The sequence below is a fragment of the Podarcis cretensis genome (genome assembly GCF_951804945.1).
Source record: "Podarcis cretensis genome assembly, chromosome: 16".
Taxonomy (NCBI): domain Eukaryota; kingdom Metazoa; phylum Chordata; class Lepidosauria; order Squamata; family Lacertidae; genus Podarcis; species Podarcis cretensis.
The window spans coordinates 15,055,694-15,072,436 of NC_137186.1; the positions used below are offsets into that span (position 1 = coordinate 15,055,694).

Genomic DNA, 16,743 nt, shown 5'->3' on the forward strand with positions numbered 1-16,743 from the left:
TATACATATATACATATATATATTGATTCTGAGACATCGAAGCTAAGATAACCGATATCAGAGCTAAGGGAAGGACCATTGTAAGTGGACTTACATACGTTACCGTATTCACTCGTAGTGAGTAATCTTGTATGTAATTTACTAAGAAATCCAAGGTGGGGCCCAGTGCCAGGCTGCTCCCAATGGCCATTCAACGCAGAGTTGGAACGAAGCACTTGCGGAGCCAGTTTGTGCGTGATATGGGGATTCCTCCTCTTCTAATCTGCCCCCACCCCAGAGAACAGAACGTGTAGGTGGTACTTGAACCTACTATAGTAAGGGCCAATGGCTGGTGATGTGACATTTTACTTCCTTTTTTGTTTCTTTGTTTATTCTTCGCTCCTGTTGTCTTACAAATCGCATTTCTGTTCACAGAGGAGTCTTAAAATTCAAATTCAACTAGCCCAGTTCTAAAGGGGCTGTTGTTCTTGCTGCTGCTCTGACTGCTGATATTATTAGGTTTCTAAGTTTCTCACATTTCTAGTTCCACCTCTACCAGTTAAGCACCCATCTCATCCATTTCCCGGGTTGGGCTGAGTGTCAGAGCTGACAGAGATTTCCTGTGTTGCACCTATTGCAAAGATCGAGTAGCATTTGATGATGATAATAATAATAAAATTATAATAATAACGAAAACAACTCTGATGCCCTCCAGATGTTTTGGATCACAACTCCCATCATCCCTGAGTATACCAGCTGGGGATGATGGGAGCCTTGCCAAGAAGGAAATATGGCTGTTCTCCTGAATTATTATCTGTCTACCATGATCTGTTATTTGCTCTCAGCTAGAGCAACAGGGCAAATTAAAAATTTGCAGCCTGGTAGTACAGGCTTGTTGATCCAGAGGTGATCTTGTGGATGGCAGCAGATGTTTGTAGCTGAATTCATTTTAAATCATTTTATTGGAAATCTGGGTCTCACGATCTCTGTCCTCTCTAAATGTTTCTTTCTGGCTTTCAGCAAAATCCTCTTTCTTTTATTCTTTCATTCTTTCATTCTTTCTTTGGTTGTTGTTCCAGTTTAAAAACAACAACCCCCCATATAACATGATCCCATCTGTTCTCGTAGGACCAACGCATTTCCTGTCACAGCAGGATCTGCCATAATATACATGATCACAGTGTGAGCTATTTGGAATAATTTTTTTTAGAATCCCAAACTTTCCTTTTACCACCCTCAAGTGAGGAGGGGCTGTAGCTCCCTGGTAGAGCATCTGCTTTGCATGCAGGAAGCCCCAGGTTCAATTCCTGGTATCTCCAGGTAGGGATTGGAAAGAATCCCTGCCCGAAACCCTGGAGGTCTGCTGCCAGTCAGTGTAGACAATACTAAGCTAGATGGACTTGGTATAAGGCAGTGTCCTATATTTCAACAGCGTGTGTGTTGTGGTAGAGGAGACATAGTGGTCTAGACGATGGTACAGAACATAAATGTTTATAGCTATAAATACTGATCACTATCTAGCTGTTTTTTTCCTTTAAAAAGCCAATGTTTTTGTAAGGGAGGTTGCTCATTTCTCCACAATCCTGTCCCAGACTTTGTTCTGAACAAGAATGGGTTGGTCAGGCCACGGAGATCTGTGCTTCCTCCTCCTCTTTCTTGTGCTTATTTCTTCTTCAAATTAAAAATGTGCCACTTCCCCATCGTTTGATAGGAGGTGGGGCTGTCACTCCACGTAGAATTGTCTACGACTAAGTATCAGGATTGAATCTTCTGAACCTTTTTATGAATTCGCACATTGTTGAAATGTGGGATGTTGTAAAAACCCAAAACCAATAATGTACATTTGTATCATATATCTATATATATCTATATATATATACAGAATTATATGTGACTGGGTTTGCTTTTTCATTTTAAAAGACAAACACAAATATGTCTATACGTGTACATTGGTGGAACTCTGTCCTGTACATAGACTCTTTTCTGTTTTGTTAATTCCTGACCCTATGTTGGGTCTTGATGTGATGAGCACTTTGGAATAAAAGTGAAATATAAAATCAAGGAGATTCAAAGATTCAAGTGTTATTCTTTCAAAAAATGGCTGATTTGAGTTTCCTTTCAGTGAGAAAGTCCTGGAGATTTGAGGAGGAGCGGTACATCAGTGGTACAACATGAGCTTTTAACCACAGAAGGTCTGAGATTCAACCCCCAAGCAATGATGTAGCATGGGTGAAATCACAGGGGCAGTTGCCCTGGGCGCAAAATTCATAGGGGCACAAAATTTCAAAAGGAAAAAAAAGAGAAAGCAAAAAAAAAAGAGTGTACCCTCCCCACCACACGGAAAATCCCCCCATGTTCGTGTGGGCGGACTAAGGAGCAGATTTGGGTGACAGTCGGTTGCTAGGGTGCCCTCTGCACAGGCTTTAGAAAGATACCTGCTCCTGACAAATCCCCCATCCCGCTTTCCACCATGCTTGCCACTCACAGGGCTCCACAGCTGCCACTTGAGTACTGTAGGTTGTCGAGCTATTGCCCTTTGTTCCAGCCTATCAGTGGACAGTGCTGCTGATTATACTTGTCTTGCCCCGTGCACTGGCAACCCATGTATGCAACTAGAGGGAGGAGACAGTGGAGGGTCATGAGAATTATATACACCGGGTGGTGGGAAGTTTTCCCCCCTTTCCCATAATTCCAGAACGGGGGGGGGGGGGGGGGCACCTTGTGAAAATGATTGGCAGAAAGTTCAGGGCAGAGAAAAGGAAGTATTTCTTCACACCACACCGTTTGCTGATGGTACTCACTGCCACAAGATGGGCCTCTAGCTGAAGATGGCTTATAAAAGGTTTTAAGTAAATGCATGGAGACACGGGCTATCGGTGGCTACTGGTCACGATGGCTGCAAGCTATCCTCAGGATCAGAGGCAGTTACTGTGCTCTCATGCCGTGCTTGTGGACCTCCATGGGCATTTAGCTAGCTGCTAAATGCACAATGCTGGACTAGGCAGACCACTCATCTAATTGAGCAGGGCCCCTCTTGTATCCTCAGGATGTAAAGTCCAGTACGTTCTTGAGAAACATGCTGGAAATAACCTACAGTTCCTCTGCAGGAGGAATGGTTTACCAGTGTGTGGAACACGCCTTTAGCTGAATGCCTGGCCCGACATAAGACATGCAGTCTGGGGTCAAGCCCAGTGATACAGTTTTGATGCAAACCGGTCTCCATTTCTTATTACATAAATAGGGAGAGTCGTCTAAGTGCTCCTCCTACGACTCACTCCTCCTTATGCTTGGGCATCTTAAAAACTTGGGTATATGTAACTGCAGCTCTGTAATTTCTTTTTTTATACTGGAGATGCTCCAGTATGGTGGTTATGTCTTATCTTGTACAAGTGTTTATGATAAATTAATAACAAATTTAAAAGAAAAAGAACAACCTGAGTTGAGAGCTGTCCCACCCCCCCTTCTTCTGCTCCTCCTCCTCCTTTGCATAATAAGGCCTCTTAGTGCCCTCTGCTGGGTTAGAGAAGGACTTTGCAAGGAGTCACAGCCTCCCAGTCATCGCCTCTTGGCGGGAACTTAAACAGAAACCTCGAGAAGAACAGAAGAACTTCCCTTTCTCACTCACAGCAGCTGTGGCTGTGGCATGCAGAGCGCCATTACCAAGGAAGCATGGCGAACGGTGAGATACATTGCTTTGTTTAGCCCTGCCTTCCAGAGGTGACAAAAGTAAGTGTGTAAATAACCTCATTTCAGCTTGTTTTAAATTGTGCGACTTGTTTCATAATTGCATAGTTCCGTTCTCCTGCAGTAGCAATAATAATAATAATAATAATAATAATAATAATAATAATTTATTATTTGTACCCCACTCATCTGGCTGGGTTTCCTCAGCCACTCTGGGCGGCTTCCACAGAGACCAAAAATACACTAAAATGTCACACAACTTCCCTGAACAGGGCTGCCTTAAGATGTCTTTAAGATGTCTTCTGAATGTCAGGTAGTTGTTTATCGCTTTGACATCTGATGGGAGGGCTTTCCACAGGGCGGGTGCCACTACCGAGAAGGCCCTCTGCCTGGTTCCCTGTAGCTTTGCTTCTCGCAGTGACGGAACCGCCAGAAGGCCCTCGGCGCTGGACCTCAGCGTCCGGGCAGAACAATGGGGGTGGAGATGCTCCTTCAGGTCTACTGGGCCAAGGCCGTTTAGGGCTTTAAAGGTCAGCACCAACACTTTGAATTGTGCTCCGAAACGTACTGGGAGCCAATGTAGGTCTTTCAAGACCGGTGTTAAGTGGTCTCGGCGGCAAAAACTGGAGCTAAGCCTGGCTACCTGCAACTGAAACAACCGCAGACTCCTTCCATGCTTAACCCTGCTCCGTTTCCTTCTCCTTCCTCTGTTCCTTCCTCCGTGCCAGACTTCTGATTGTAAGATCCTCAGGGCAGAGGCCACCTGCCTCCTTGTACTCTGCACTGGCTGCACTGCTGGCATGCCCAGAGGGGACCAGGATGGCGTGAGTGGTTCTGGGAACCAAGTCCTATAAGGAGTGGTTAAAAGAGCAGGGCATGTTTAGCCTGAGGGAGAATAAGTGAATAACCCCAGAAGAGCCTGATGGCTGGATCTAGTCCAGCATCCTGTTCTCACGGTGGCCAAGCAGACACCCTTGTGGGGAAACCTTAAAGGAGGACCCCAGCAGCACAACAGCAATTCTCCGCCCCTGTGAGTCCCAGCAACCGGCATTTCCTCAAAGAATCCTGGGAACTGTAGTGCACCCCTCACTTTCCAGCACCTTAGCAAACTATGGTTCCCAGGATTCTTGGAGCAGGGTAGGTTTAAATGCATAGTGTGTTCACAGTCATAGAGTGCCCCCCCCCGAACTGTGGAAATGGTAAGTAGCAACCAAGAGCTCATTAGCGGAAAGGCCAGGGCAGGGGTCAGTGCAATGAGGGGCTCAGATGCAAAGACTCCTATGAACATATTAATATTACATTGTGATGCAAAAGACTCACCAAGGGGTGAGGAGTGGGGAAGGATGGCGAGTTCCAGCCTGTTCTCCATAAGAAAGTAGGCTTGCAGTATCCAGGGCCGGCCCACCCATGAGGCAAGGTGAGGTGATTGCCTCAGGCGGCAGGATTCGCAAGGGCAGCAGATCCTGATGTAGCTCTTTCTCTCCCCCACCCCTTTGTTCCTGGTGTAGAACTTCCTTCACCCCTTCTTCCACGGCAGGGAGGGTGCGTGTGCCATTTTGGGGTCCGCCTCAGGTGCCAAAATGTATTGAACTGGCCCTGGTAGGATCAGCTCTAAAAGCCCACAGAGCTCCCACATCCAGTTTCCCATAGATGCCACTGAGAAGCCCAGAAACAGGGTGTGAAGGCAACAGCGCTCTGTCCATCGTCTGTCTCCACAGGCCTTTAAGGGAAGAGTGCGGCTGGACACGGAAGTTCCATTTAGATTTGCTACGGGAATCCATGCTCTAGTAACATTGGGCTTAGACTGCTGCAATGCACTCCATGGAGGGCCGCCCTTGAGGGCTGCCCAGAACCTTCAGCTATTTTGGAACACGCCCACCAGAAGGCTGACATTTGCGTGGACTTGTATGACACCAATTCTCAACAACAAAAGACCACGGTTTGGCACGCAAATCATTCTGATTCAACTTGTGAATTGCGATTTAGGTTTCTTAAAAGTTTCAGTTTCGGGCCCATCCAGATTTTCCTTTGCCATTTTAAAATTAGCTTTTATTAAAGCTTTTCTCGTGTCGCAAAACAACCAAATAAACAAGGAAAAGGACATATGGCATCTCTATTTTCAATTCATAGTCTTCTTCTCTTTTTTACAGTTTGCCACCCATTCCGTCAAGTAAAGTGCTGATTCTCTGAGCTTTGAGAAACGGCATTGAAGATCTGAAATAAAAGTAAAATATTGCCCGGAACAGATAAGATGCAACAAAAGCGAATCTGTGTAAAAAAATGCGCCCCTCAAAATTCAGCGTTGCGACCCAGATAGGCAGCTGCCGGTTGGCCTAATTGCTAGCGCCGGCCCTGCTGGTGGCAACTGGAAAGGCCCATTTCCCCCAGAAATCCGCTTTGCTCCGTCGGCCGCCTCATCCCCCCATTTCCCCCCCTTGGTCTCTGCCTGCCGGTTGGCTCCGCCGGCCATTCTCAGGGTGCCGGCGGAGAGGCAGACCGAGAGAGGGGTGGGGAGAGGCGGCCTCTTTCCCAGGCGCGCTCCTGTACGCAGACTCCGAGGCCGGCTCCTCCCTGACCCTCCAAGGGCGACGGCGGCAGAGAGGCTCTCCTGTCTCGCCGGCATCTCCAGCCTCATGGAGGCGAGGCCGGGCAGTACCGGCAGCGGCGGCGGCAGCGGCAGCGGCAGCAAGCAGCGCCGCCCTCGGGGGCTGGAGCTCCGCAGAGGCAGGTGAGCCTCGGCGCCCCTTGCAGCGCCGCGAAGAGGTCCGGGGGTGCAGGAACGGGAGGAAGGATGCCCGAGCGTGCTCCCATGATCCGAAGCGAAGTGACTGTATTGCATAGGAATATGACCCTTCCGAACTCAAGGTAGGGCCTCTGGAAGAGGATGGTTTAAGAAGAAGATTTTGAGGGCCTGGGGGTGGGGGAGACGAAAACAGGTCCAGGGGCTCAAGCGTAGCTTCTTTTTAAAAAATGCCTTTTCTAGAGATCAGTCAGAGACACGGGGGGGGGGACATTTTCAACATCGGGGTGCAGTTTTAGAGCAAATAAGCACACAGGACTTTATCGTGGTCCGTGTAGCTCTGTACTGTTTACACTGACTGGCAACAGCTGTCCAAGGTTTCAGGTGGGGGGACATTCCTAGCCCAGCCTGGAGATGCTGGGGATTGGACCTGGGGGGGGGGCAATCTGCTTGCAAGGCAGATGCTCTACTACTAAGTGACTAGCAAGAAGCAGCTGTGCCCCTGAACTTGTGCAGAGCGCCTTCCCTAGCGCAGCCTGTATCTTTCCTACACCTAGGATGGGAGGGGGAAGATTGCCAGGTGTTGAACCTGTTTTTCAAAACTGACCCTTCCAAACTTTCTCTCTGGGCCACCAGAGGTTATTTGGTGGAATCCCAGGCACCAGAAACCACAGGAGGCTGAGAGTGCTCTTGTGTTCGAATCCTGCTTTCAGGTTTCCCATAAGTACCTGGCTGAACCCTGTGAGAGCAGGATGCTGGACTAGATGGGCCAGCAGGCTCTTCTTGTGTTATTATGGTCTTTTGACCCCTGAACTGTGAGCCGGTTCATAAGAAGAGCCTGGCTGCTGCATTAGTCCACACCTCCAACAATGGACATTCAGAGGCACACTGCACAGTGTTGGTAGAACATAGCCATTGTGGCTCATGCCCATTGATAGCTCTGTCCTCCAAGAATTTGGGAAATACTCTTAAAGCTACCCAAGGCGTAGGAGGGCAGCATTCTCATCTAAGCAACCACCTCATCTCAGCCGAAAACTACAGGGAGACTCCTGACCTAGATCAAGCCTGGCTGACTCTTTGCATCTCCCCCTTGGTTAGACAGAACTAGGATCTTTCCTTTCAAGAACTTACTTCCTGCAATAAACGTAGCTTTCTTATTGCCCCAAATTCAGGGTCCTGGTGTGATTATGTGCAAGGTAAAGAGTGATGCCTCAGCTGGGCTCCTGTATTCCTGTATTCTGTTCGACTTCCTAGTGCTTTAACTGCCCAATGCCAAAAGATGCTAAACCAGAACAGGAGAATAAACTTGTAGAAAACAAAGACAAAAAGGCAGACCAAAAAAAATGGCTTGATTTTATTTCATATGCTATAAAAAAGCACAAATTTTGACCTCCTGTGACCTGTGGACAATTATTGACAGATACATTTATTTGGTGCTTGATATGTGGTGGAATTAGCTTTTTTCTTTTCTTTCTTGGACATATTTCTGAGACTGTTCCAGGGGGAGGGGGAAATATTATTTGTTTCCTTTGTTCCTTGCCTTGTATTACCTGTGAAAGATAAACGAACACTTAATTAAAAAGAAAAAAAACTGCAGAGGGGGTGGAATTTGAGAGGAGGAGGGTAACCAGAGGCCATTGTCAACAAAAGCATTTGCAAGGGTGAAAACCTCCCATGGCCTTTGACCAGGCCTTTGCAAATTCCTGATTAGGCAATCCCAAATGTTGTTCGAAGTGTATAATGTGGTGACTAACAGACCTTACCTGAGCAGTCGGCTGAAGTTTTTGGAGGGGGTGATAGCAATGTGAGTAGGGTGTGTGTGTGTGTGTGTGTGTGTGTGTGTAAAAACAACAATTCCCTTGATATCTTTTCCCAGGGTGAATTCCAGTCTGTGCATCTGGATTTAAGAGGTTATGCTTATTCCGTTTACTTCCTTATTTTTCTTGTTGCAAAATAACCAGGAATTTACATTAACTCTTTAACGCCTATTTGGGGCTTGAAGTTTTGGAAGGAAGAACCAGATTATTCTGTTTCGTACTGGATTGCTTGTTGTTGCTTTTTTTAAAAAAAGCAAGTTAAAATGTATACATAGGTTTTTGGCTAAAATGACCCTTAGAGTACTGTAGAAATATGTCTATAATGTATCTATTTAAGTTGTTTTAAAATCAGGAGAAAACCAGGTAAAACTAGCATGCAAATAACAATTATTATTATTTATTAAATTACAATCACAAATGTCCAGCATTAGATATAATAATAACCCAGCTTTCCCTAACCTGGGTGCCTTCCAGATGTTTTGGACTACAACTCCCATCAGCCCCAGCGATCACACTTTTGCTGGCTGGGTCTGATGGGTGTTGTAGTCCATTAGGTCTGGAAAACACCACCTTGGCAAATGCTGTAATGGCAAATTCCCTTCCATTTTACATACTTCCACACTAGTGCTTAAATTATTTGCCCCGCAAGCCCAGGCACTGAGGAGGGGCAGGGTCCAACTCTGTACATTCTCAGAGACACTCTCGCCTTTGTCATTGCTACACATTTTGCAGGGCTTATCCTGGTATTCAGAACAGACCTGAGGCCTTGGAACATAAGACGAGCCCTGAAGTTGGGCCAAAGGCCTATGCAGTTTTCCAGGATGCCTGTTTGGGCCTGAACTAGGACCGATTCAGTGCTGTGGGTCAGTTGTCTTTCCTCCTTTGTCAGTCTTTGAATGCTTTGTGTCCATCCCTGCAGAGTGTGAAGCAGTAATAAAGAGGAGAGTGTCTCTGAGCATGTCCCTGCCTCTCCCTTCTGTTTTGTGGCTTGAGGACACTCTTGGCCTCCATTTGAGTTGTTGAAGGCATGGGCAGGAAAACGGTTGTAGGGCTTCATCTGACTCAGCCTTAGAGCCATCATCTGAGTTTATTAGCTTTTTCGTCCTTCGTGGATGGAGGCAGAGTTTTCCCTTCTGTTACTACTTTTTTCAATTCCCTTTCAGGTGCAGCTGTGCTTTGAGAGGGGCCAGACTCCTGCCACTGTTCCTGCCTCCCGCTTAGGGGGTGTAACTGGTTCCCAATGGCTTCTCAGGTGACCCCCAAGGACTCGTAAGTATCAAAGCGCCGTGAGATCTGACTTGGGGAGAATATACTTTGAAAAAGAGCTGGGATAATAAGCACCTTAACCCTCAGAACCACTTACAGAGACTGAAACATGAGAATAATGCCTGGGATGCCTCTGAGCATATTGCTTCCTGAGCCTTTTGGGTAGGGATTTTGTAACATACACAAGAGTCCCGAACGTGACACCCCCTCATGGATGAGTTACTATTTTTCATGTTAGAAGGTGGTTTATTTATTTGTTGTTGAGTTAAACAGAATCCCTTCTCAAGCAGAGGTTGCTCATGGGGCTGTGGGGTGCAGTCGAGTGTGGTGGGCCAGAGTGGGGAGAGCTTTTCTTTGGCCCATCATAGCTTAAAAGTAAAGGGACCCCTGACCATTAGGTCCAGTCGTGGACGACTCTGGGGTTGCGGCGCTCATCTCGTTTTATTGGCCGAGGGAGCCGGTGTACAGCTTCCGGGTCATGTGGCCAGCATAACTAAGCCGCTTCTGGCAAACCAGAGCAGCGCACGGAAACGCTGTTTACCTTCCCGCATGAGCGGTACCTATTTATCACTTGCACCTTGACATGCTTTCGAACTGCTAGGTTGGCAGGAGCAAGGACCGAGCAACGGGGGCTCACCCCGTCACGGGGATTCAAACCGCTAACCTTCCGATCGGCAAGTCCTAGGCTCTGTGGTTTAACCCACAGTGCCACCTGCGTCCCTCATCATGGCTTACGGGGAGGATAAAATGGGATGGTCTCATGAGCTTCTTAGGGGATTTGTAGGGTACAAAGGTGGTTAAAAAACACACCTGAGTGTCTGACTAGGACCTGAGAAACCAGGGTTCAAATCCCCACTTGGCCACAAAGCTCACTCGGTGACCCTGGGTCAATCACTTCCTCTCAGCCTAACCTACCTCACAGGGTTGTTGTGGGGATTTAATAAGGAGGAGGAGAACAATGTACATGACCTTGAACTCCCTGCAGAAAAAAGGTGGGATATAAATGCAATAAAAAATTATAAATTTGCCCGTGTTTGCAGAACTGCAATGAACCTTAGAATCATAGTTAGAAGCAGTTGGAAGCAGAGTCATACAAATCATAGTTGGAAGCAGAGCCTACACAACACAAAACACTGTTGCTGTGTGTGTGTGTGTAGTTTTATTACCTTATATTTTGGAAATGTACATCCAGGTTTTTTTTCCTTTAAATTTTTTGGGGGCCCCCAAGAGAGTGGGGCCCTAAGCTATAGCTTGTTTAGCTTATATGTAAATCTGGAACTGTTCATATGCCACCCATCTGACCGGATTGCTCCAGCCACTCTGGGTGGCTCTCAACAAAATATTAAAAACACAGTTTCGTTATACAGTGCTCAGAGTATAGCCGTTGAAATGAATGGACCTAAGTCAGTCATGCCCACTGATTTCAAACAGGGTCCCTCTAGATGTTGCTTTTATTGCACATTCATGATGGTATCGGTGCAGTGAGACACTTTTCAGTACTGATTGCACCTGCCAGCATGGGCCAGCAGCCAGGAAGGATGGGATTTAAAGCCCAGAGATATTTGGAGGGCTGCAGGTCCAACCCCCCCCCCCCCACTCCTGGACGAATACAATGAATCCGTGATGCATTCCACCAGAATCTGCCCAGTGGAGTGGATGGGGAAGGGTGGAGCGGGACCAAAGGGGTGGGGGAATGAAAATCTGCAAGCCTCAGTTAGGAACGGTTGAGGGAGTTGGGTAGGTTTAGCTTGGAGGAGAGGAGACTGAGAGCTGATACAATAACCATCTTCAAATATCTGGAGGATGTTGCCACATGGAAGACAGAGCAAGCTTGCTTTGAGCTGCTCTGGAGGGTGGGACTCAAACCAAAGGATTCAAATGACAAGCAAGGAGATTCCTGTTAAACATTAGGAAGAAATTTCTGAGGGTAAGAGCTGCTTGACAGCGGAAGGTGGTGGCCTCTCCTTCATTGATGATTTTTAAGCAGAGGTTGGGTGGCCACCTGTCAGGGATTCTATGGCTGTGATTCCAGCATTGCAGGGGGTTGGACTAGATGACCCTTGGGGAACCCTTCCAAACCAGTGCCAGATTTACATATAAGCTAAGCAAGCTATAGCTTAGGGCCCCACTCTCTTGGGGGCCCCAGAAAAAATTTAAAGGGAAAAAACCACTGGGTGTACATTTCCAAAATATAAGATAAAAAGCATATTTTGTTTTGTGCAAATGGCTTTAGATACCTATTAGGTCCTATAAATTACCATATAGCATATATTCAAAACAAAAAAACAGCAACAATTTGTTGTTGACAAAGGACAGCTGGACATATAAAGGGCCCCATTACCTTCAGTAGCTTAGGGCCTCATCAAACCTAAATCTGGCCCTGCATATGAATAATAAAAATCGTTATGAGTTAGTTAGTTAGTTAGTTAGTTAGTTGGATGCAGCCCGTTATTTCTTCTCTGCACATGACACATTTTTTTTCGTTAACTCCAAATTGGACCAGTTGTATAAGCCTCACCTCCCCAGTTGTTTTCAGTTACAAAATGCAGCTGCCTAGGTGTGCCTTCTTGGGTTTCCTTCTCTGCATACTCAGGTATGTGTTTGGGGAGGGAATGGAATGTTTCACACCTGGATTAGTCAAGTTGCACGAGTTACGGTATAAGGATTAGAAGTGTTGAGTTTCCAGTTTTCTGGGCAGGTGCACAGATTTCCTTTAGGTACCCTGTTCCCCTCCCCGGTGCTGCCACAAGTGCACTGGCGACTTAAATCTTCCGCTTCCCTTCTTTCTTTTCTTTTCTTTTCTTTTCTTTTTTTAAAAAAACAGCAAACAAAGGAATCGGTTCCTCAAAACCTGATTTTCCTGTCCAGAAATGAGCATGGGGGTGGGAACGCTTTCTTCTTGGTGCTGTGCTCCGTTTGTGTGCCTGGTGGGGGAGGGATAAGAAGATGGGGTGGTAAATAGCGTATTTTTCGCTCTATAACACGCACCCGACCATAACACGCACGTAGTTTTTAGAGGAGGGAAATCCGTAGGCATGCCACCCGTAGGCATTCCCTCCATAACACGCACAGATATTTCCCCTTACTTTCTAGGAGGAAAAAAGTGAGTGTTATGGTGCAAAAAATACGGTAGATTGGCGGGGAGGAGGGCGGAAACCGCTACCAGGCAAGGCCTTGTCATGTAGACATGCCTTCGGCTTATTAGATTAAATCTGTCACTCTCTTTCTCTCTCTGCTTCAGATCCAGCCTTTGGTAACCTGGGGCGCTTAAGACACTTTGGACTACAGCTTCAGTCGGCCCCAGTAATAGGAGTTGTGGTCCAAAATTTTGGGAGGCAGGGGTGGGAGAAACTGTTAGTTTCCTTTCCCCACTTTGCCGATCTGGAGTTGAGCTCTCCACATTTCCGCCTCTGTTCTCATGTTGATGGTGGGAAGCCCTCGTGAAAATTCATGAGCGTATTTCTGTAGGCAGTATTGCCTAACAAGAGACATTTTTGCAAAGCTGTTTCCCCTAACCTAATGCATTTGGGCATTATATTTAGATACACACTTTAATGCACATTTGTATGCACATTTCTGTATACATGGCTGAGGAACTGCCCTGCAAAATTGGGAAGATTGCAGATTTCAAAGTAAAGCTGTATTTTGGTTTTTGTATTGTTCTAGAAACCCCCAGGTGGCGCTGTGGGTTAAAGCCTCAGCGCCTAGGACTTGCCGATCGAAAGGTCGGCGGTTCGAATCCCTGCGGCGGGGTGCGCTCCCGCTGCTCAGTCCCAGCGCCTGCCAACCTAGCAGTTCGAAAGCACCTCCGGGTGCAAGTAGATAAATAGGGACCGCTTACCAGCGGGAAGGTAAACGGCGTTTCCGTGTGCAGCTCTGGCTCGCCAGAGCAGCGATGTCATGCTGGCCACGTGACCCGGAAGTGTCTCCGGACAGCGCTGGCCCCTGGCCTCTTAAGTGAGATGGGCGCACAACCCCAGAGTCTGTCAAGACTGGCCCGTACGGGCAGGGGTACCTTTACCTTTTACCTTAGAAACCCCCAAAGCAGGACCTAGCTACCTTTTTGACTTCCCCTTATCTCCCTCACTTAGTGCCACTTTGAGCCGTTGTAGGATACTCAATTTTGGTTAGGCCCAGCCGCCCAGCCCTACTCTGAGCACTGCGACCACAGTTACACAGTGTTCTCGTGAAGGGGAAGCATTGCAGGATGTTACCGGCGGGCTTGGATTGTGGTATTTATGACCCACCTGCCTGGCCTGAATTGCTTTTGACTCCTTTTTGAGAGGGAGGGAACGTAGTACAGTGGTAGAATGCTTGCTCTGCTTACAGAAAGTCCCACTTTCAATTCCCACCATCTTCAGTTAAAAGGGATCAAGAGACAGGTGGCGGCTGCCTGAGACCATGGAGAGCTGTTGCCAGTCAGAGCAGGCAGTACTGAGCCTGATCTAGCCCTGATTTTTCAGAATCTTGAGGGCTAGAATCTTTATCACTCTTTTTTAAGCAGGACTATAGCTCAACGTTAAGACTGCTTGCTATGCAATCGGGGCACCTTCAGTTAGGAAGGATCAGGATCAGCAGGTAGTTGGTGATGGGGGAAGCCCCCCTTGCTGGCTGAGACACTGGAGAGCCGCTGCCAGCCAGAGCAGGCAATACTGTGCTAGATGGACGAGTGTCCTGATTTGCTCCCAGCTGCATCTGTTTAATGGCTGCTTCTCGTCTCCAAACCCCCAGGTTCCATTGTGTGGGGATCATCTTCTTCCTCCTTGGCCTGGGAACTCTCCTGCCCTGGAACTTCTTCATCACGGCCATACCGGTGGGTCCTTTGCTTCTCTGGGCATCGGGTGGGGTGGGGGGTGGGACACGTTTCCAGGGCTGAGCCCCAGGACAGGGTTGGGATATGAATACTGTAGATGCTCAGAGAGGATATCTTTATTGGATATTATCCTTCCTCCTTCACTTTTGAGAGTTTAGCAGAAGGCATCCTTTTGCAGATTAACAAGGAAGTTTGGATAGGCTAGTTTTAGCCTTTTCAGTTTAAGTAATCCAAGATGCTTTAAGGCAGACTGCCTTCTCCCTTGTATTTCCCCCTTTTCTATCCCTTAAAATAACAACCACACAAACAGTCTTGTAAAAGGTAAAAAAACCAAAACATTTGCTCCCTCAGAATACTTTTTGAAGAGTTAACAGATACAGCAGCTTTGTCCGGGCAGGCTTAACATGGTAATTCTGTAACAAAGACATACTTAGGTCTAGCTTAGCAGATGTTCTTATGTTGCTGGCATGGTGGAAAGAGTAAGAGAGGGTGCCCAGGCAGAGTGGGAGCGTCTCTCACAGAAACCTCTCTAGGAAACTTGAAGGAAAACTCTGTGAGTTTCATCTGTCGTGTGCCTATCTAGCAAAACATAAATTGACGTGGTTAAATATCCCATGTGCAGCTCACGCCAGGAATCATCGCCCTTGTTGCACACTCACTTCTTTCTATTTCTTGTTCTTCAAAATAAGAGGAAACTCTGAATCCAGCTCCACTCTAAGGCCGTTTCCCCAGAATGAGTTAGGCTGCATCCCTGGATCCCACTTAACCTGGGAGCAGGAATGGAAAGGATAGTCTCCGTTTCACACAGATGTGTTCATTCGCAAGGCCTTTCCATCCCATTCTGGCATCAGTCCGTAAATTGATTGTTAAAAAAAAACACCTGCACAAATATACGGATTGCTCTTTGCCTATGCAACCCTGCAGTTCCACCTTTGGAGGAGGAGGAACAGAGGAAATGGAAGCTCCATTGTGCCAGTGGCACGCAGTCATGGAGGCGGTTTGCGATGGCAGCATGGCTTCCTGTTGTTTGGTGCTTTGAGGAAACGGGTCGAGTTTTGGGCTTAGCTCACCATAGCCAGCCCTGGAACTTCCATTGATTGCATAGCATGGCAGGGATGAGCAAGGTGCAGTGGAGCATGTGCAACGTGTCCTTGCACCATGCCTCAATTAGCCTGCACGCATGTGGGTTGAGAGGGGAAGAGCTTTAATGGTCCAACAATGTGTGTTGTATTTTTATCCTGTGAACCACCCTGAGATCTTGCAATGAAAGGGGGTATATAAATATCTAATAAATAACAATGGTGTAGGGCGAGTCGGAGTCCCGGCCCCTCTCTTCCTGGGGAATTGAACACACAGACACTGTTCAAACAGAGTATAACCTTCTTTTCAGTATTTTCAGTCTCGGCTCATTGTGGGCAACTGCTCAGCTGGCAAGGAGGAGGATGGGAACTGGACAGGCCTGGGACTTGAACCCTCATCCCACTGCAGTGATGACTTTAACTTCAGCAACTGGCTGGCTCTTCTTTCCCAGCTGCCTCTGCTCCTCTTCACCCTTCTCAACTCCCTCCTCTACCAATGGTGAGCTAGCTTCTTCTTGCTCCTCCATCTTGGCCCTGATCCCATGCCCAAGATGGGTGTTGCCCACCTCTGTCTCCACACTCTCCCAGGTTCCCTTTCTGGGTGTGGGTGAAGCGTAATCTCCAGATTCCCAGCTTTCATTTAAAAGAAGGAGAAGCAAGTGTCTGTAGAACCTGAGACGTGAGGCAAAATGTACAGGCCTGCTTCCCCCTTCCACTGTTTGACTTGGCCCCCACCTAAGTGTCCAAAGTGTTCTCTATAAACTGCGCTATAAGGGGTCAGTCGCAACAAAGCCTTGATTGTGCTTGCAACAGCCCTGTGAGGTAGGCCCGCTGTTGGTTCCATAGTACATATGGAGAGTTGAGGCAGAGAGACCAGAAACTTGCTTTGTTTTGAGGGCCGCCGCTCACTGGTAGAACATCTGCTTTGCATGCAGCAGGTTCTGGGTTCAATCCCCAGAATCCCCAGGTAGGGCTGGGAGTGTCCTCCACTGAAACCCTGAAGAGCCACTGCCGGTCCGTTTAGACAATACTGAGCTAGGACCAACAGCCTGACTCTGTATAAGTCAGCTTCCTACTTAAATCAGCCCTTTATTCAGGACCATGTGGACCAGAAACCTACTTCCTTCTGAGACGAAGGGTCATGGATCTGTGGTAGAGCCTCTGCTAGGCATGCAGGAGGTTCCCAGTTCAATTGCTGGCATCAGTGTTGAATCCCAGAATTGTATTGTTGGAGGGGACCCCAAGGGTCCTCTAGTCCAGGAATCTCAGCTAAAGCATCCATGATAGGTGGCTGTCAGGGAACTGCCATCGGAGCCAGAGGGAGAGGGAGGGCTCCAGAGGGATTACGGAGAGCGTCCCAGGAGG

The 16,743-nt window shown here is 47.5% G+C and overlaps 1 protein-coding gene across 3 annotated transcripts in view; it reads left to right on the forward strand.

The window, feature by feature from the left end:
- Positions 1-3,601: 3,601 nt before the first annotated feature.
- SLC29A2 (solute carrier family 29 member 2) overlaps positions 3,602-16,743 on the forward strand; it is a 28,024-nt gene continuing 14,882 nt past the window's right edge. The window contains exons 1-5 of one of the 3 annotated variants that reach the window (XM_079957612.1): positions 6,419-6,528; positions 8,953-9,083; positions 9,384-9,489; positions 14,218-14,299; positions 15,690-15,877. In XM_079957612.1, the coding sequence (XP_079813738.1) occupies positions 9,461-9,489; positions 14,218-14,299; positions 15,690-15,877 (299 nt within the window). In that variant the 5' untranslated portion in view covers positions 6,419-6,528; positions 8,953-9,083; positions 9,384-9,460. Of the gene's footprint in view, positions 3,706-6,418; positions 6,529-8,952; positions 9,084-9,383; positions 9,490-14,217; positions 14,300-15,689; positions 15,878-16,743 lie in introns of those variants that run through there. The other 2 variants (XM_079957613.1, XM_079957611.1) reach the window with 2 other exon arrangements.